The sequence below is a fragment of the Erpetoichthys calabaricus genome, chromosome 10, assembly GCF_900747795.2.
Source record: "Erpetoichthys calabaricus chromosome 10, fErpCal1.3, whole genome shotgun sequence".
NCBI classification, from domain to species: Eukaryota; Metazoa; Chordata; class Cladistia; order Polypteriformes; family Polypteridae; genus Erpetoichthys; species Erpetoichthys calabaricus.
The window spans coordinates 67,243,687-67,263,561 of record NC_041403.2 but is presented as its reverse complement, the minus strand read 5'-3'; the positions used below and the strand labels follow the sequence as shown (position 1 = coordinate 67,263,561).

General features: G+C 34.8%; 1 protein-coding gene across 5 annotated transcripts in view; it reads left to right on the top strand.

Annotated features, from left to right (window-relative positions):
* The window catches only part of prrx1b (paired related homeobox 1b), a 45,612-nt gene that overhangs the window by 4,578 nt on the left and 21,159 nt on the right, over positions 1–19,875 (top strand). For 3 of the 5 annotated variants that reach the window (XM_028811363.2, XM_028811364.2, XM_028811362.2), the window contains exons 2-3: positions 9,821–9,996; positions 11,451–11,632. In XM_028811363.2, the coding sequence (XP_028667196.1) occupies positions 9,821–9,996; positions 11,451–11,632 (358 nt within the window). Of the gene's footprint in view, positions 1–9,820; positions 9,997–11,450; positions 11,633–15,084; positions 15,147–16,801; positions 17,798–19,875 lie in introns of those variants that run through there. The other 2 variants (XM_051933239.1, XM_028811361.2) reach the window with 2 other exon arrangements.

Here is a 19,875-nt window from a genome sequence, read left to right as displayed (position 1 = left end):
TTTTCACCGCAAACTCCATTTTTCCTCCCCAATCCCAGCAAGTCTGACTGGTGACTCTAAAGTGGCTCAGCGAGTGTGGGTGATAACCTGGCACACTGTCCACGTTTGGTTTGTCTCTTGTGCTGGATAAGTGCAGGCTCCTTTTGTTCCCTGCATTGCATAAGAAACAAGTCAATGGAAGATTCACAAAAATCGGGTCATTTAGTAATGAGAAGTAGTTATTGCAGTAAAAGTCACTTTGGCTGAGAAGCAAATATGCCTTTGGAGCATGCAATGTGAAAAAAATGTATTTAAATATATGAGGAAATGCATTTTTACTAAGTTGGTGATGTATTATAACAGTATTGCAGAACTCCATAGTGAAAAAGTTAAAAAAGATCAAACTTTAGGTGAATAATGAAACATTGTGTTATGGAAATGAAGCCAAAATCTCAAAAAAGAATTTGATGAATTGCTAAAATTCAAAATTTCCTAACAACTCTGAGGTACATTCAGATGATTATACTCACCACAAAGTGTATCTGTTTAATGATTGTCCGATATCAGCCAAACCAGTTCATTTTAGTTCAGAAAATTTTCAAGACAAACAACTACACAAAATGACTGATTCAACCTGAATGAGGAATGACTGCTGTGAAAGTAGACAGAGACTTGCTTTGCCGTCTCGAGGTGTTTCGGCCCTGCTTTGAGTACCTTGTGTATTTTGTATAATCTCTCAGTGTATCTGTGTGATTCCCTTTCAAAGTATCCATTTTCTTTCCACAGTCTCACACTTTGTCTGAGTATTGGCAGTTGTCCTAGTGTAGGTGTTGGAGTGGTGATGACCTGATGAGTTCTCAAACGTTAGTTGTTGCCACCTCTTTTGAACAGATGAGATAATATATTTGCACAGTGTTTTTGTCCAGTTACTCTAAAAAGCAAATCTTTATGTACTGCACAGCAAAACACAGATTAATAGTGCAAAATTGTCTGCTTTAGATAAAGATTTCATTAGAAACCTCACTCCTTTTCCTATTGCTTAGAGTATTCATACTTCAAACCCAAACAGGGTCTTGTAGTTCACGTTCTCTTTAAGTGTATTTTAACCATCACTCAATTTCAGTTATTTAATGATTTTCAAATTGTGCAGTCAGTACGTCTACATAATTTCATTAAGAAAATCCCAGAGGAATCCCTGGTCATTAGTAGAACCAGATTTAAAGGTACTGACCTTCACTCTTATACTGAATAAACGAGCAGTGTCTCCAACAAAATACAGAAAGTTACTTTTTAGAGCGCAAGCATTTTTATATTCATGTATTCAAAACCAAAGCTGCTATTAGTGTTACAGAACAAACACATAGAGGCCAGATTTTTGAATCGTTCATTTTATTACAGGCTATCAGGATATTCACTAACAGTAAATGAATTTATTCTTCTACTCCCAGTAGGCTTACTGTCAGAGCCACTTACTGAGTTCCTGCTAGCTGTGTTATTTTATTTAATATACTATTTACTTATGGTAATTTTCTGAAAGTCACATTTTGAAATGTTTATATGATGTAGGCTTAAATATGTTTGCATCAACAATTCGAACAAAGTAAGCTGTTATCATATATGTGATCGAGTTGCTTTATTGTTAATAGAGCGGAGGCAGATATGGAACCAGCTGAGCTTCTGATACAAGAATTCACAGACAGGAATAACAAGGAAGTTTTGTTTATAGTGGGGTGCTGGTTATACACAAACATATAACAATGAAAGACTTCTTTTGACTATCCTACAATTTTTATTTAAAGACTGCGGTGATGTTTGCATTCTTCAATCTAGTGGCACGCTGCACACCAGCACCGTAGTGTAACAGTAATTTCTGTCCATGTTATTCACTGATTTCATTTACACAGTGATCTTATAATTTTACTTAGCTAGAAGCATCAGGCTTGTAATTAACCAGTGTTTGAATTGCTAGTCCTATTTTTGAAAAGTCTTAACCCCAAATATGAATGAATAAACTATAGGTCTGCTTTTCTATAAAATGTAGTCTGCAAGGCATTTTGACTGGATGGAGTTTTTTTTTTCCTTTATATAAATAGGCCTGTAAGGCTTTGCCAGCTTTTTAATTTATACTTGTGAGGCTTTTACTAATTGCTTACTACAGTTCCTATGTTAAAAATTAGATTCTACGTAGCTATAATAGCTGGGTTTTGCACGAATCAGTACACAACATTTTTAGGAGCAGTCATGGCTTGTTCAGCAGTCTCTGAAAGCACCGATCAGCATCTGCGGAAGACAAGGGGTCATTTAAAAAAAAAAAAATACATCTTTGCATTTCTTTGTTGGTTTAAATTGTTTAAAAGATTATTAAAAAGTTTTGAACACAAATAAAAAATATTAGATTGATGTTTTCCATGTTTTGTAAAATATGCGTTGCATACGGTGCCGCTTTAAAAAAAAAAAAATATAGCTGTAAACAGCGACTAACCATGGGATAGATCAGAGCATAACCTTTATATATTAATTAGAACGATCGTTTAAAAGTCAGCGATTATAACAATCTAAATTACTGTACGATACAATAATAAAGACAGTGATTACAGTTACAGTAACAACGTAATTATGAAAATGAATTTTGAATGTTCTGAGTTTAATCAGCTGTGTCGTTTCTCCTTCTTCTTCGTATTGCTGTCTAAAATCAGAAATTTTGATATTTTTTCCCTAGAATGTTGTTTTTTTTATGAGAATTCAACCATCATTTGTTTTATATAGCACTCTTAACAGGGCGAAGCGCAGCACGGTGCTTTGCAATGGAAAGAAACAAGTGTACAATCCAGAATATGAAAGTAAAATACATCATTTCACACCTTAAATTACAAGGCAACAAACCTATGACAATGAGTAGCAAAGCTATTAAAGCCAATAAAACGGCGAATCGTATTTGTATATTTTCCCCCTACTTTAAAAGTTGCTCCTCCATTACTGTATGGATGAAAGCTACAGTTTAATAAGAAAAATTCAACCCGATCTGTTCGTTGTCGCTACACTTTCATGTTCAGTGTTCATCCGCTTCAAATGTCAGGGAGGGTAGATACCCACTGAATCCACGGAAAGATTTCAAACGTTGTTATGCAGACGCTAATGAGTTGTATCCATCCTCACGCGCATTAACTTGAAGAGTTTCCAAAGTAGCGGCATGTTAATGCTGACGCTGTTATTATTATTATTATTATTATTGCAGCCACAAGTGAATGTAGCCAGTACTACTCCAAGATTAGTCCGCGAAGTTAAGGTTTAAATCACAATTGCACAGCTGTCCTTAACATTTCAGTAAACACTCGCTCTTAATGTGCTCATTCATATCAATCATTAAATCGCTAACATTTGCCCTTCTAAACCGTCTATATGTTTACTTTTCGCCACTTTCATATGAGACTAACACGAATGAGCAAAGTCGCACGATAATTCATAGCAAAAGATCGTCTTAGATCTCATATATTTTGCATTTATTTAATTTATAGCAAAAGATCGTCTTAGATCTCATATATTTTGCATTTATTTAATTTAAAATTCATTTATAAGGCCACATATATTAAGAGGAAACCGCATACAATATCTAGTTCAAAAATGCTTAACTAGTAAAGAGAAAAGTTAGCACTTTGTTTTAGTATCGTACAGAAAGTTCAAATTTGCTGCTCAGATGTCTGCTGAGTAGAGCGATTGCCCCTTTCATTTTTGTAGCCTAAGATAACGGGATCAGAGTTCAGAGCTGATATATCCATCAGCAGAGTTTCAGCCCCTCTGTGCTCTGAAGTTTTATTGCACTGATTTAAGATCTCTTGGATGTGTATAGAAGGGAGTGTGTCTATGACAGGACACTCTTCCCCCTGAGACGCGTTGTCTGCAGAGCTTTCAAGAGGAAAACACTTCACATTTTAAGCGCGCTTACTCGACCAGCCCAAGCACATATAAACAGTACATTACTGATAACAAAGATATTGCATTCATTGTGGAATTCCTTTATAGTTTTTTTCTCAGCTTTATCTTGTTTTCACCCAAAAGAAGTTGTTTTGATTTGATATTTTGGAGGGTTCAGTACGCTGAAAAAAATCCAAACGATTTTTGTATGTGAGGTTAAGGCGGTATAGGCCTTTAACTCTGTACTAAACACCATATTTTTTAGATCTTGGGTAGCTAAACCAGAAGACAATTTTTCATTAAAAGAGATCAAATGGCGTCACAAATGGTACAGCGCCAAACGAAAAGGGTGCTACTTTTAAGTCAAACACGTTAATTTGAAATTCAATTAAATTCACAATTGAACTTCTAAAAATCAATTATTAATCTGCATACAAACCGCCCTCTTTCCTCACCAGTAATTTATAAAAGCCATTATGACACCAATCAATGAGTGTATTTACTTGGAATGAAAAACTCTTTAAATTTGAGAGTTTAAAGCGCTTGTATACGAAATTAGAGGTTCTGCAAGAATATACCGCAAGCACATGAGTTTTTAAGAAGTATAAAAAAATGCACATTCATTCGTGCATTACATTTCATAAAGTTGTTTATTCCAGATTAGGAAATTGGAGGGCGTATGGCTGATCCCAAATTTGTATAGGATGTCAATCCATCGCGGGACACTCTTAACAATACCTACATCCACACGCACGCACATCCCGACCATCAGTATAAACTGAACGCCTTTTTGTACTGCGGGAGAACACCGAGCTACCATACAAACTCCAACAGAGTTCTCCCGGCCCGGAATGTCAAACTGAACCCGATCTTTTATACGGATTTCATCATGAAAAACCCAAGGCCATTTGAAGGATTAGGCTGGTTTCGAGGGAGTGGTTCTCCTTAGCTTTCTGAGGGCCGAGATCGTAAAGCGGGTGTTTCCAGCTTCGCCATCAAAGAGAGGGGTTCCAAATCATCCAGAGTCTGCTTCGTGGTTGGGAAATTTTCTTCGGGGCCTAGCCCATTCCATCATACCCCTAGATCCGGCCTTGTTATAATCCATTTGGGCAAACGCGTGAAAAGTCAGTCAGTCAATCAATCAGTCTGTCTATCTCCCCACAAGTATGTATGTATTTATTGTTTTTTCTATTTATTATCTCATTTTCAAAGAACTGCAGGCAATATTATCTGCATCTGTCTCTAAACTGGCTCTGTATAAGTGTATGCGTAGCCTGCAGTTCCATTAAGCTCCTGCCTGCACTGGCGACCTATGGACCTGCATTAGATGAAAGGGTTAGAAAACTAATCGCTGAATATTCCATCTAATATATATAATTGCGATGGTTAGAGCTAATGGAATAACGAGTCGAATGTATTTTATTTCGTTAATAATATACAATGAAATAAAATATTAATTATAATAGGGCAAGCAGTTTTTTTATAATAGGCCTAATACTAAAATAAGAACGAGAAAGAAAGAAAGAAAACTGGCGTTTTTTAATTACACAGATACCCAGTCTTATAGATTGAAGAGTATGTTAATTTTATGAAAGTACAAATTGTCTGAAAGTCTTCATAATATGCTATGTTTGTAAAGTTAAGTGGTACAAATGATTACTTAAGCAACGTTTTAAATAAAGATTCGTTCTATGGTTTTATTTTCATTACACAAAGAAAGCCAACCATTATTTGCCTTTTGTCTCACACACACGCACTAGCAATATGTATCGCTAAGCTGCAGAATTGTTTACCCAGAACTCCTCAACATACTTGTAAGCATTAATGTTTCGGTAAAGAAGTTTCTCATAATCTAATTTTGTGAACGGTTATTGTCGTGAAAGGGCTGTCACAACGTTTATGACCTGTAAGTGCGATGCCGGCATATTTGAAGTAAAATATATTTTTGAAAATAATTTAGTTTTTTTTTCCAATTAAATTTAAACACGCTCAAAAATCCTAACGATTTATTTGTAGATGTTGTTTATAAGTAAACCAGATGAAGATGAACAGAGGAGTATTTATTTAATACTTCCATCAATAGAATCCAATATTTGTCCCAGTTGGAAATACCTTCTCAAATCCCTGCCTAGTCTGTGAAGCTGTGCATGACTTGTGTGACTTGTATAACTAAATAAGTAAAAGCTGACTGGATTGACGTAACTGGCCTCATATGGCACAGTAGCAAGAAAAAAATATACATGCATGTATACACATATAGTATGTAGTAAACTTTATTTCATTAATAATTTGACACCACATTTGTTTTGTGCAATGCTAATTTATTTGTTATTTTTAGTATTACTGTGTACTTTATAGAGTTGCACTGAAACCAAAAAAAAAACCAATAAATAAGCATTATGCAGAAGTGCAAGGGCTAAATGTTTTTTTTTGGCAATTTCATTTCATTGAAATCCGTAAGAGAAGTAGAATATGTTATAATCACTAAACACAATATAATATGTATGGGTAGATTTTATATTTACTAAATGTGTATCATCAGGAGTACAGAGTGCATCTTTGGCAAAATATATTATTAATAAAATGGGCTGCTTTGCTGGAAAATTAAATTGTTCATTAAAAATATGCTGCAGCATGCCCAAACAAAGTAAATCTTCCAAAGCAAATTCATAACAATAACAAAGGAGTCACAATGAACCCTATGAAATTGTGTCCCACAAAGACAGCTTAAAACCCAAGGGTTCAAAGAGGTGTTATCTCAATATAAGCTTAGACGTGAATGTAAAATGCTCAGAGTTTTAATATCACATTACTGAATCCAGCCTGAGTGTATGAGGCAATGGAAGTTGGCACACTAATCAGTCTAAGCATGCCATGCAAGTTGTCTTCCATTCCAGTTACTGAACCATATTAGGCTTTGTTAAAGTCCACTATTAACAAAACAGAGGGCTGCAAAAACTTCCACGTCCACCTTTGTTGTCCATACTGACCCATGTATTTTTGTGTCCGTTTTATTGCTACCATCTCAGAGAAGTATCAATTAACTGGGAAAACGTGGGATGAAAAAAATGTCAAGAGCTATATCATTTAAGCAGTTACGCTTCTAATTATTAAATTAATGTCTTTGCAAAAGTGAAGGCTTAAAGTAATACTCCAATCATTTAAAGATACTTTAAATATTTATTTGATATATATTTTTTCAGAAATTACTGGTGCTGTCAAAATTATTCTTAAAGGGATGAAACTTTTGTATGGGTGAAAATTACAGTGGTCACTGATCAAATTATAGGCAGAAGCACTGCTGCTGAGCCGCAGTAAATATGGAGACTTTAAGGTTTGTTGTGTGTCAGCAAACTGAGGATAAGGTTGGACTGGGATGACTGAGCTACAACATGAGTGGCACAAACTCTGTCATTAAATCTAATATAGATTATAGCATACAGTATGTTTTGCAGAATTCTGAATTACCCTCAGTACGTTAAACATGCTCTACATATAGTTATACCTCCCCTTGAGTAGCTAGGCCTGATTAGTCTCTGCAAGTGTCACTCTACCTTGTTCACATTTTTAAACTCATTTGTGTTCTGTAGGAGGACAAAGGGTACAGTAAGTCACACATCTGCCTCATAGTGTTTGGACCCCAGTTTCCTTTCAAGCTGGAGTCCATTAGTCGCATTTCTCAGGCTCAAAGGCCCAATAAATGCCTGTGTTTGTGTGTGTACTAAAATGGACAGACTTCTGCCTAAAGCCACGAGCCACTATATGAAAATTCAGCTGCAAATGGTTCTGTCCGGAATAAGTAGTTTTAATAAAGAGCATAGACAGATGTTCTGTGCTTAAACATGTATTTGCTTGTTTAGAGGGACAAAGATTACCATTTTAATGTTATTAGATACAAGTACATTTATGACTGACCTCTCGTAGATTATGTACAGACATTGCGGGTTGTTGCACGTACAATCATTAGTTAAACTATACCTGATGTGCAATACTGACACTGATTTCAGTTTAAAGAACGCTTAGTAAGGTTAGCAGTGCAGAAGGACATCCCAGCTGTAACTCTGATTACATCTGAAATGACTGACTTTTGTAGCTGTTCACAAAAACAAAATCTAAGATAAAAATATATCGTCTACTCATGTATACACTCACACATACTCATGCCAGTCACCTATTCATTTTTCAGACATGTGTTTGGATTAAAGGAGGAAATTAGAGTACTGGGAGAAAACTGACACACTCATGGGAAATGGATTATTTCAACACTTAAAATATAGAACATTTTATAAATAATTGGAGAACATTAAGTCAATCAAAGCCCTTTGTCCCTATATCATCATACTCATGTACTTTACTTGGTATTTTCATCCTGATTCTAACAACAATTTGTATGCAGAAATGCTTACAGGATTCTGTTGTAAATGTCATTCCATTTTAGTTTCATTTGTGTCTAACAGTACTTTTATTATTCTTATTTTTAGTACTTGGTAGTACTACTGTCCTGTGTGCAGAGTACACTGAAATTTTTATTTCCATTTCCAACGAACATTCAATACGTTGCCACTCTCTAGCACCATGATAAACAAGAACGTATTTAAATACAAAACTTGATTTAAATTAATAGAGAAGTCAAGTCAGCTTTCCTTTTGTACTCTTTATATTTGTTTCCATAGATTGAATAAAAGACTTCCACCTCATCAAATGTATCAATGCCTTTGAGAATTTTCTTGTCCTGGATTAGGTCCACACGCACATCTCTCCACTGTTCAAAAGAAGATGAACACCGTCTAGATCTGCTGTGTCTTTTTCATAGTGATATGACCACAAATACTGATAGTCCTCCTGAAACGGTCTCACTAATGCATCATACAGTGTGAGCAAACCATCCTTTGATTAATATTCAATAGTGTATAGAATATACGCTAACATCTGAGCAACTTTCATAATTGCTTTTACATTCTCCCATGCTAACATACAGTACATCTCAGAATACAGTTTCAGAGCTCAACCAATGACCAAACCAGAAATGCCAAGCAGGGCACTTGAACTGTGTGGCAGCAGACATAGTCAATGAGCAGGGCCGGATTTATATGAAAAGAGGCCCTAGGCTATTCCACTTATGAGGCCCTTTCACCTTCCATTTTTAAGTTTGTAAATTACATGAGAGATAATAAAATTTTGCTAACAATTTGAATGTAGGCCCCTCTTGATCTTGAGGCCCTAAGCTGAAGCCTAGTTAGCCTATAGGAAAATCCGGCCCTGTCAATGAGCCACCATAATATCCAGTTCAGATTTCAGCACATTTTTACATGCAACCAATCGGTGTTTTCTCAATTCATGTGCTATATCATAAATGTTTAATGTGAATTCTACCATGTTTACCAAGATGCAATATTTAGCCAATTGACATTGTGTATTGTTGCACTTATACCTGAAATTATGTTTAAAATTGATTGAAAGGGAGATAATACAAATTCTTATATGTATTGTTATAAATTTCATTGAGTATTTTATAAATGCACAATAACTGTATCCTGCACACAGGCTTTCATACCAATAATATTCACAGACCCTCATAGCTGCAGCAATCCATGTAGTGTAGTTGTTTTCTTTTTCATTATTTTTATGCACTTCCAATGGCAAACTTCAAGGCCAAAGTGCATTCTTTTAAAAGTTCTGCTGTTTGTTTTGAAATGGCTAGAGTCACGTGACTATCTTGCAAACACCGGCCATATACACTGATTCCATATGTGGGTTTCCTCACATGCAGAGTTCAGTCTCACTTAGTCTGTTAGAAGCTCTTTATGTATTTTAATGAATTTATCTGAAATTAGCTCCATTCTTTAACACTAGTCTTGATCCAGTTTTTTTATCAGATGAAGGTCTCATGTCACATCCATGTTTTTTACCTGTGTTTCTTGAATCTCAGATGACCAGTTAAACTCAGAAGAGAAGAAGAAAAGAAAACAACGACGAAACAGAACTACCTTCAACAGCAGTCAGCTTCAGGCACTGGAGAGAGTATTTGAAAGGACGCACTACCCTGATGCCTTTGTACGAGAGGACCTTGCACGTCGTGTAAATCTCACCGAAGCCCGTGTCCAGGTAATACTTGCATGTGGGAAAAATTAAATCACTATTCCATACAGTAATTCATATCGACTTGCCAAAGCAAGTTAACCTTAGCTGACAATAACTAATCCCTTTGAGGTTTGCTCTTTTTATTTTATCATTTTTTGACAAGCAATAATAGAATACATGTGTTTTTAATTATCTGATTTGAAGTGCGTATCTGTGCATCTGTAAAGTTTCTTTATGCATGAAGTTTCCAACTCTGATTTCTTATCACAAAGCATCAGAAAACAATTTGTATAGCAAAATCAAATATGACAATATTCCGATGGTAAAGACAAAAATTAAGAAACCCCTTGAAACAACTTTTCTGTTTTAACCAAATTTGGATTCAGAAAAGTACAAAACATTCATTGTGATTTGCTATGATCATCATGTAGGCTGCAGCCATTCAGTTTTGTAGTTTTTTTTTTTTTAATTTTTCGGTTTACAAAAATGGCAAATATATTTTATTTATGACTTATTCAAAAAAGGAAAAAGACAGCATATAATGCCCTGTTTAGCTGCCTATTCGTTTCAAAGTATTGGTTCAAAATGGTAATTATGTAAGATTATGTACTTTTTACAGACATACTGAATCTTTAGGTCGATCCATTTTTTGAGCCAGCAGGATTTTAAGGCGCCATTGCCTAACCTGGCAATAAGGAGCAATTGGCCTAAGATAGCAGCCAGACTTTGATGAGAGGCATTTCCGGTGCAAGACACAATACCAATTGAACATGCACTCTTAATAGTCTAGGATACGGGTTACCATGAACTTAGCCCTACTGTTTTGGGCAGAAGCAAAGTCCTGGTGGAAATCCACCTAATTTCAGGGTGCACATGTAAACTCTTTTTGAAAGACTTCTCACCTGAGGACTAATCAGTAGATGTAAGGCAACCTTGTTACCTGTTTGCCATTTTGGTTTACACCAGTGGTGTGTGGTAAATGATTATTGCACAGTACTATTCTGGTTAACAGTATCAGAGTCCTGGACTGAATTCCCAGCTCATTTGCTGTATTGAATTTAAATGTTGTCTCTGTGTTGTCATGAGTTTTTAACATTTCCGTTAGATTCAGGTGGTCTGGTGTGCCTGTGTGTACCATGTAATGACCTGCCATTCTGTTTAGGGCAGTTTTCTGTCTTTGAACTTTTGAGATATACGGTGCTCATATTTCCTCAGAATATATTTGGCAAAAGTGAACTAATAATGGTGATGGATTGATGTGAAGAAAACCAGAACTTAATCAAAAGTAGTCTTTAGTTTTTGCAGTTTCTGGAATGTGAACTCAAACGTGAAATCAATATTTTAATTCTCCAGATAACTGACCTACAGAAATTTCAGAGTAATTATTCATATTCAAAAACATCTCACATTTAAATTAGTATGATTTGTTTCAATAATTTCTATTATTAGCTCATTGTATGATGGAAATACTTTTTTAGGTATGGTTTCAGAATCGGAGAGCCAAGTTCCGAAGGAATGAGAGAGCCATGCTTGCCAGCAAAAATGCTTCCTTGCTCAAGTCCTACTCAGGGGACGTGACTGCTGTAGAACAGCCAATTGTACCTCGTCCTGCTCCACGGCCTAACGACTATCTCTCCTGGGGCACTGCTACACCCTACAGGTGAATCACAACCCGAGTGTTTATCTTTGCATTAGTTTCTACATATTCTTGGTGTCCACTTTTTCTTTTTTTCTTGTGACATCTGTCATGGATCACTTTCCTTTCTCTTTTGTGGGATCTAATTTTTTTTGTCTATTTTAAGATTCTTCTTTTGTTTCTTTCCTTTTTTACAAATCAATGCATGTCTATTGAAGAAGGTGTGAAAGTAAGAAATATGAGTTTTGTTTAGCAGAAAGTATGAAAGTTTGAAGTAATCAAAAGGTTGACCTTATACACTACTGAATTCCATTCTTTTAACGTAACCCATTCAGATTTTGTCAAATCAAGCTGTGCACGTCATGACTATAACTGAAAAAAAACAGTTCAGGGTCTGGATGGATAGAAGGATGGATGGCGTACAGAGTGATATTCTTAAGAGGGAAAGAATAATTAATCGCACATATGAGACTAAACTGTTTGTGCTAAATGGAAATCCTAGCAAATAATGCATCAGTAGTAATAATAGTAATAGTATTGTCACATATACAGAGTACAATAAAATTCTTATTTGCATGTTCAACCAACTTGCAACATGTTGTCTCTTTGTGGCTCCATGGGAAACCTTTAAATATTATATCTAAACTATGCTTCCAAGAAAGTATGCCTAATGCATTTATATAATGAATAAATTAATATAGCTCTGCAATGTGAATGGCACTATTGAAAATAATTTTTAACACATGTTAATATTTATAACATTGAGTTATCTTTCAAACATCCCAAATTTCTCTGTTTCTTGCAAATGTTAATACACAGACATTGAATTTGATGGTAAATAAAGAATTATGTTCCAAAATTCATTCACTTCTCTATGGTGATTTTTGAGATGATAACAGATATGTGCAAAATATGAATGGATGTGCTTTTGAAGATATTTTTTTTTCCATTTTTCCCTGAAGACTAGTATTATTTTGTAAGTTCTATAATTTTTCTATTTAATTCACGATTTGGATTGAAGATAAGTTACCTTTGTAATTAAATGTAAAGATACACACAATAGCCTGCTGTTTCACAAAAATCCAACACATTTAAGTGTAGTAAAAATGTTTGAAGATACCAAGAAAATATACATACTTATATTTGCATAATATCATTTATTCAGTATTTTGTCATATAAAATCATCTAAAGTAGAAACAAAAAATGAGTAAAGGTTATTAACAAGCAAAAAATAACAGGAATGTTGGAGACACCATGTTTCAGTCTTATATCTACTTGTACAATCAAGCCAGTTTTTTCTTTGTAGATGCACACCACTGCAGCTCTTTACTGACTCCATTATAATCCATATTCATTTTAAAATTTAGAAAATTGTACTTAATTTAATACAGGAATATAAACTTGAGTTAAGTCTTTTCAGTGATTAGAGTAGAATAAGCACAAGAAATCTTAATAGTTGCAGGGAAAAAAAGTATTAATAGACATTTACCTTGAACCATTTGATTTCCAGTGGGAAGTTTTGCAAATTACTTTTAAATGACGATAATGGAACTGGAGACAAATTTGTCTGACAAGATGATCGTGCATTAAAGAGACCTTCCTGCAGCCAAAACAAATGTCAAAGAAGTTGCAGATTGAAAACATTACTGAAAATGCGGTGCTTACTACTATATATATGGCATATTACATAACCAGCTTACTATTGTTTTAGTTTGATGTTAAGAAATGATATGATAACCCATGGAATAATACATGCAAATATTATTTATGCTGGTAAAAATATTCTTTCAGTTAGGTGTAGCACTGAAGGTGGTACTGTGGTTAGCATAGCTGCCACATGGTTATGGAAATGGGTGCTTAGCTTTCTTCAAACATTTTAAATACATCACACATCTAGGGTTGTCTCCTACTAGATAAGCTCCAGCCCTCTGTGACTGTGAATTAGATTAAACGAATTTGAGATCACTATCTTAAAATACTGTATCTATATGGGGATACTTTTGTGGTTCTACTGTATGCTTTGTCGACCATTCAGATCTGCTGATGAACGGCATCTTGTGATGCCACCTCTGCATGGCATCAGATCTCAATCCAGACTATTTTCATTTGTAGCTCCTAGCTGATGGAATGCACTACCCACCTCCATTTGAAATTCTGACTCTTTCAATGTGTTTAAGAAACGTTTCATAAGTCTCTTGTTTGGTGAATTTCTGTCTAACTGATATTAGGTTTTTGTAACCTATGAATTGTAGCCAGCTTGTTGTTGTCCTCACTTCTTCACTTGTGATGATCAATTGTGTTACCTTGTCCTGTAACTCCAAACAGTCCCCCAGACTAATGTTTATTTCATTTTACTGATCTCATATGTAAGTTGCTTTGGAAAATGTAAATTTTTATCTAATTCTGTTAGCTGTGCTTGATAGTGCACATAATTTCCCTGTAGTCCTGAACACTGAATAATGGTGGTTTAATAATAATAATAATAATAATAATAATAATAATTCTTTACATTTATATAATGATTTTCTCACTATTCAAAGTGCTTTTCATAGTGATTCAGGAACCAATTCAACCATCACTAATGTGTAGCATCCACCTGGATGATGCGACAACAGCCATTTTTGCACCAGTATGCTCAACATACATTAGCTATTAGGTGGTGAAGGCCTGAGAGAGAGAGACAATTAGAGAAAGGGGATTATTATTAGTGGGGGAGGAGGGTTGACTAAGCCATGGAGGGCAATTTAGTCTGGATGTCGGGATTCACCCTGATCTTTTATGACCACACAGAGTCAAGACCTTGGTTTTATGTCTCATCCAAAAGGACAGCGCCATTTTTACAGCACAAAGCACTGCGGCATTGGGATCAATACACAAACCACAGGGCAAGCAATAGTTGATGACCTCACCAACACCTCTTCCAGTAGCAACCCAAGTTTTTTCTAGATGGTTTCCATTCAAAGTGCTGACCAGGCCCGAACATGCTTAGCTTCAGGTGGATGACCTGTTCTGAAATGTATAGGAAATTTACATATATATATTTTTTTTTTCATTAACTATTCATGCATATCTTGACTGCATCACCCATTGCACTTTCACATAGTTAAAACAATTAAAATATTCTACTGAAAACATATAAAATGAAATCTTAATTATTAAATAATGGACCTTGTCTCCTGCTCCTTGTAGTGCATGGCAGTCAGTTATATTCACACACACAAATTCCAGTAGAAATAATTACATTAAAACAATGAGCAAAATAACATTCCAATGCAGAAAAAAAAGACTGAGTAGAAAAAGCTTGTTTTTTAACTTGTATTTTATTTATGTAAAAGAGGTTGAAAAACAAGACAAAAGTGTCTTAAGAACACTTGTCACAACAGAAGACAAGATGCAAAGGAAGACAAAATCTCATTGTACAAGTGAATGGTGGCATAAGGAAACCATTACAGGTTCACAATTTATTTATTTCAAATTGGCATCTGAGTCCAGAAGGAGCACCAATGATTCTTTTGCAAAAAAGTCTGCCTTTCAAATGCAAAGACGTTTTGATTTCATTCACGGTAATTTTAGTTAACTTCAAACAGTGTAAATGTCAAGTGCGGAAACAATCGTAGTCCTAAATGTTCCCATTTGGCAAATGTTATTTTTCATGCTTCAATCAATCAGACAATCAGTTGGCCATTTCAAACAGAACTGCAGCAATGTTACTCTTGGTGTTTATTTAAGTGCTCTCTGTGTCATTTGTAGATTTTAAAGAAGAAATGATAAAAAGCAAAAGGCTTGTTTGTGGCACATAATCTCTTATTTATGATTTTAATGAATAGGCAAAATCTGAGTTTGATAACTTGTTGCCTCTTTTGTAAAAAAAAAAAAAAAAAAAAAAAGAAAAAAAAGTAAAATAAATAATACACCTTTTTAGGAAAAAGTATGGCGGCACAAGGCCTGTCAGCACTGTGACCTCTGATTTTCACTGACTTTGTGTCAAATCCAGTCCAAGCACTTCTTGTTTCTCCTCATGTCGGCATGGGTTTTGTTTGAGTACTTTGGTTTCTTCCAACTTCCCAAAGCCGTACAGATTTCTAAACTGGCCTTAAATAAGTGCATGTGCCCAGCTAGTACCCCTTTAGAGACGGGTGCTACCTTTAGACTGATGCTGCCAGAATATAAGAAAGTAACAGCTTTAAAAAAATGGATTAACAAGATTACACCCATGGCTACTGTTAGTACTAACTCTATGCTCCTGGCACGGCAGTCTAATCATTTTGTTCCAATGGGCACTGCCTAAAATAATGAAATTAAATGTGCAACATTTTTAAAATGCCCACATTTTAACTGAAAAGCTGTGTTTAGAACTAGCCTGCTTAATAAAACTGAACTCTTAAAAGTGTTCTGTATTGATTCTAGCATAGTGAATCTGCTACTGGTAGTTCTTTGTTACATTATTGTTAAATGACAAAAGCAAGTATTTCCACATTACACAAACAAAATATTTACATTTGAATTAATCTCATGTAAAGCAGACCCTGCACTACTGATATTTTTTCTGAAGTAATTCAAAAATCCAATTCAGGCCTGGCAATTTTGTTATGAATGACTTTTTTGTTTTTTTGTAGGGACAGCTCTCCACTTTGTCCTAACATTATACAGTAATCTGCCATTTTTATTGGCATAATATAATATAGGCCTGAGCAAACACAATAAAAATAGATATACATGTTTTTTGTGTGGCAGAGTTAGACTTGACCACATGGCATGTTGTATCTGATTTCTCAAAAAATCCTAAATGTCTATGAGGCCTTATTTTTGGATGGATATTGAAATTGATAGATTATCATAAAATGAAGGCAAAAATGAGATCTTATGCAATAGGGATCGGCAGAGGTAATTCGTTTTTTTTTTAAATTATTTTATTGAATTTATTTGAAGAAAACAACACTGCATACAATCAAGTCAAACTTAACAAGCAGAAGTAATTCCCTATTTGGCATTTGTGAAAATATCCATCTTCCATGGTGAAGATTCAGTATTTTTCAAGTTTTGATTGCTGACACCAATATAATTCATTTGCTTTTCAGCATGTATATCTCTGTTAGAATGACAATCTATTTGATTTTCAATATTTTCTAAAATTAATATAATCATGTTAATTTATAATTTAAAAATAATCCTATATGTTTTGTTCTTTTCAGTACCATGGCTACCTACTCTCCCACATGTGCAAACACCAATTCCGCCCAGGGAATGAACATGGCCAATAGCATTGCCAACCTACGCCTTAAAGCAAAGGAGTACAATTTAAATCAGGTACCAACTGTCAACTGATGGTAACAGTGACTGGGCACCAAGGAATTATCATTGTACCTGCTGTTATCCATTAGCCAAAAGGCTAAGAACACTGACACAAGTTTACAAGTATTGCGCTTGGCAGACACAATCCAGTCACTGGGATGTGTACAGAACCTATAATGAATTTGTATCGTTGATGGATGTAACGAAGGTGCAAAATCCAACCTGATGGGGGGGAGGGAGAAAGACTGAATGAATCTTGTCTCTTTAAGAGTGTGGCTTGGTGGCCAGATGACTTGAAGCATTGATTGCAGAAATGTGACATTTCTATGGATGCTGTAAATTCAATGAATGTGGAACAGTCTTTCCAAATATTCACCAAGAAGGATGCACAATAAAATAATTCTAGCAACTTTCAGAGGGGTAATGTGGATGGAGCATATGTCATTAAAAAAAAAAAACAAAAAACAAATCGTAAAATATTGTGAACAGATGTTCTTCATTTCAAGCCCATGAGATTTTTAAAACATATTCAGTAGGTTACAAAAAGACCTAATCTTCAGTCATCATTCAAAAGGCAAGATTTTGGATAAAAAATATATATATAAGACAATCAGTAGAGGGTGCTCCTCTTACCTGGATATGGGAATTTTACTTTAACCTGTTTTAAGTCTTAAAAAACATTTTTGTCTTATACCACTGCCATACAAGTGTCAAAAATGCATTTTCTTATATAATGTACATTATCGATGCAAGCCTGTAATTGTTTTGAACAGCAAAACCATACATCTGGACGTGAGACCTCTTGTTTCATTTTTGTATAATGTCTATATCTGTAACTACGTTACTGAAAGTTTAGAAGCTGATTTTTAACATAATAAAATATGCAGAACAAAGAAGCTGTTGAAAATTGTGTTAAACCGTCTGGCATGGGATGAGTTTCAAATTCATAGGTAGCAGTGAAGAAAGATCAGCCGGTGCACTGTAGCGAACTGAAATAGCTCAATGTTGTTTATTCTTGTTTTGTGGTGGTGTTTTCTTTTAGTTTAAACTTTTCTTATTAATTTAAAAGAAAAGACTAATATTTATTATTGTAGCAAGGACCAGAATTAGTAAAAAACAGAACAAAAATGTGCATAGTGATAAACAATGAAAAAAATATTGAAAAAGAGAAATTCGTTTGGTAAGAAATATGAAATTGAGCCATAAATGTGTCTTAGCTATCTTATGATTGTAAATATATATAAATTACAGCAAACTTTGAAGCAATTATTTGTCAGCTAAACAGAGGCCAAAATATATTCCTTCTAAGAATGGTGACATAGTGTCCACCATCTTATCAAAGTTTGGTTTTACTGCGTAAGTAGAATAATGTATGGGAACACACTATTGTGATTCCTAAAATATGAGTATGCCACACAAGTCAATAATTAATCATTTGAACGTGATTCTTAGAAAAGGGAAATTATGACACCACTAGAGGGCATTAATGGTACTATCTGCATCAGCCTCCATGTCTGAAAGTTCAGGTTACCAGAGGGAGAAACCAAACTAAATAATTATTTTCTCTTTCAAAAATGCTTATAAGACATATTGTTTTTAATAATAAAAACCTTCACCATTTTATCCCAGATCCGCTCTTTCCATAATGTCCTCTGAATATCATTTCACACTGAAAAGCAAATAAACCCAAAACTGATATGTACACATCTCATAGTTTCAAAGCTGGATGTGGTAATATACCAGAGTTCTCTTCCCCTACAATTCTGCTTTTAGCATGGTTTCTCTGCATAGGTTTATTTATTTTAAAAACAGATTTTTTTATGAAGCAGGAAATCCCTATTTCTTTTAAGTGGGCCCTGTGGCCTCATCTGGTTTGCTCCCGTTGTAATGTTGTTTATACCAAATCTTCATCTAATTTTGCTGCCTACATGCAAAACATAAAAAAAGCAATAAATCTGGCCACTCTTACAGTGTTATGCTTGACAGAAGCTACATACAGTACTTGCATTAGAATTATGTTATCAATTTCTCAGTCTGACACATTGATCTTACACCTGGGAAGCCATTTCTACAGTCATGTAGCAGATACATTTGACATTTTCAATGTACAGTTAAGAATTTGCTCCTTTAATTGCAGTAAAATGAGACTATTTGTTTGGGTTTAGTTTGAGTCTTGGGTACACTTAATTCAATGTCTGAATTTATTTAGATGAGCATTCCTCAAGGTGCCCAACACTGCCTAGGTATAAATAAATGGGGGAAAAGCTGACTTTTGGAAACACAGCCCATAATAAGACAAAAAGATGTATTCTCAGACAAAAGTTGTCATCCTACAGTGCGATTAAAATGTGATCCAAACTAGCTGAGAAGAAAATGCTGAGATGCATGCAGATGACAGTTTCTGCCCATCAGCTGCAGTGTATGCCTGCTACCTCATGGGAACTGTTGTCCCCACATCGGTATTGGTATTTGGATGGCCCTGCTCACATTACAACCCCTCTCCTTCATATACAATATAGCCTTTATTTTAAGTTAGACCAACAGCAACACACATGCAAAATTTTGTGAAAACCATTTCAGCATGATTGACAAACAAACAGATATCCAAACAGCTTACAAGTTTATTTATGTAGATTGCCAAACCTGTACTATTCAGGAATGGTTCCCACCTTGTGTATGGATAATCATTGGCTTTCTTTGACCCTGCTCTGGATAAAAAGGGTATAAAACAGAGTCAAAAGGATTAATTTAGAATGCATTATTAGAAGAAGCTAGACCATTTGGAATATGAAGTAATATTTACTGGCTACAACAAGTAAAAGACTGTAAAACATTACTGTACAGAGCCAAATGGCTTGAGAAAATGGCAATTACAATTTAAAATCTGACTCTTTATTGTGGAATATTTTATGTTTTATTTATAATCATTTTTGTTTCTAATAGATGTATTTAATATATTAATACTGTTTGTGAA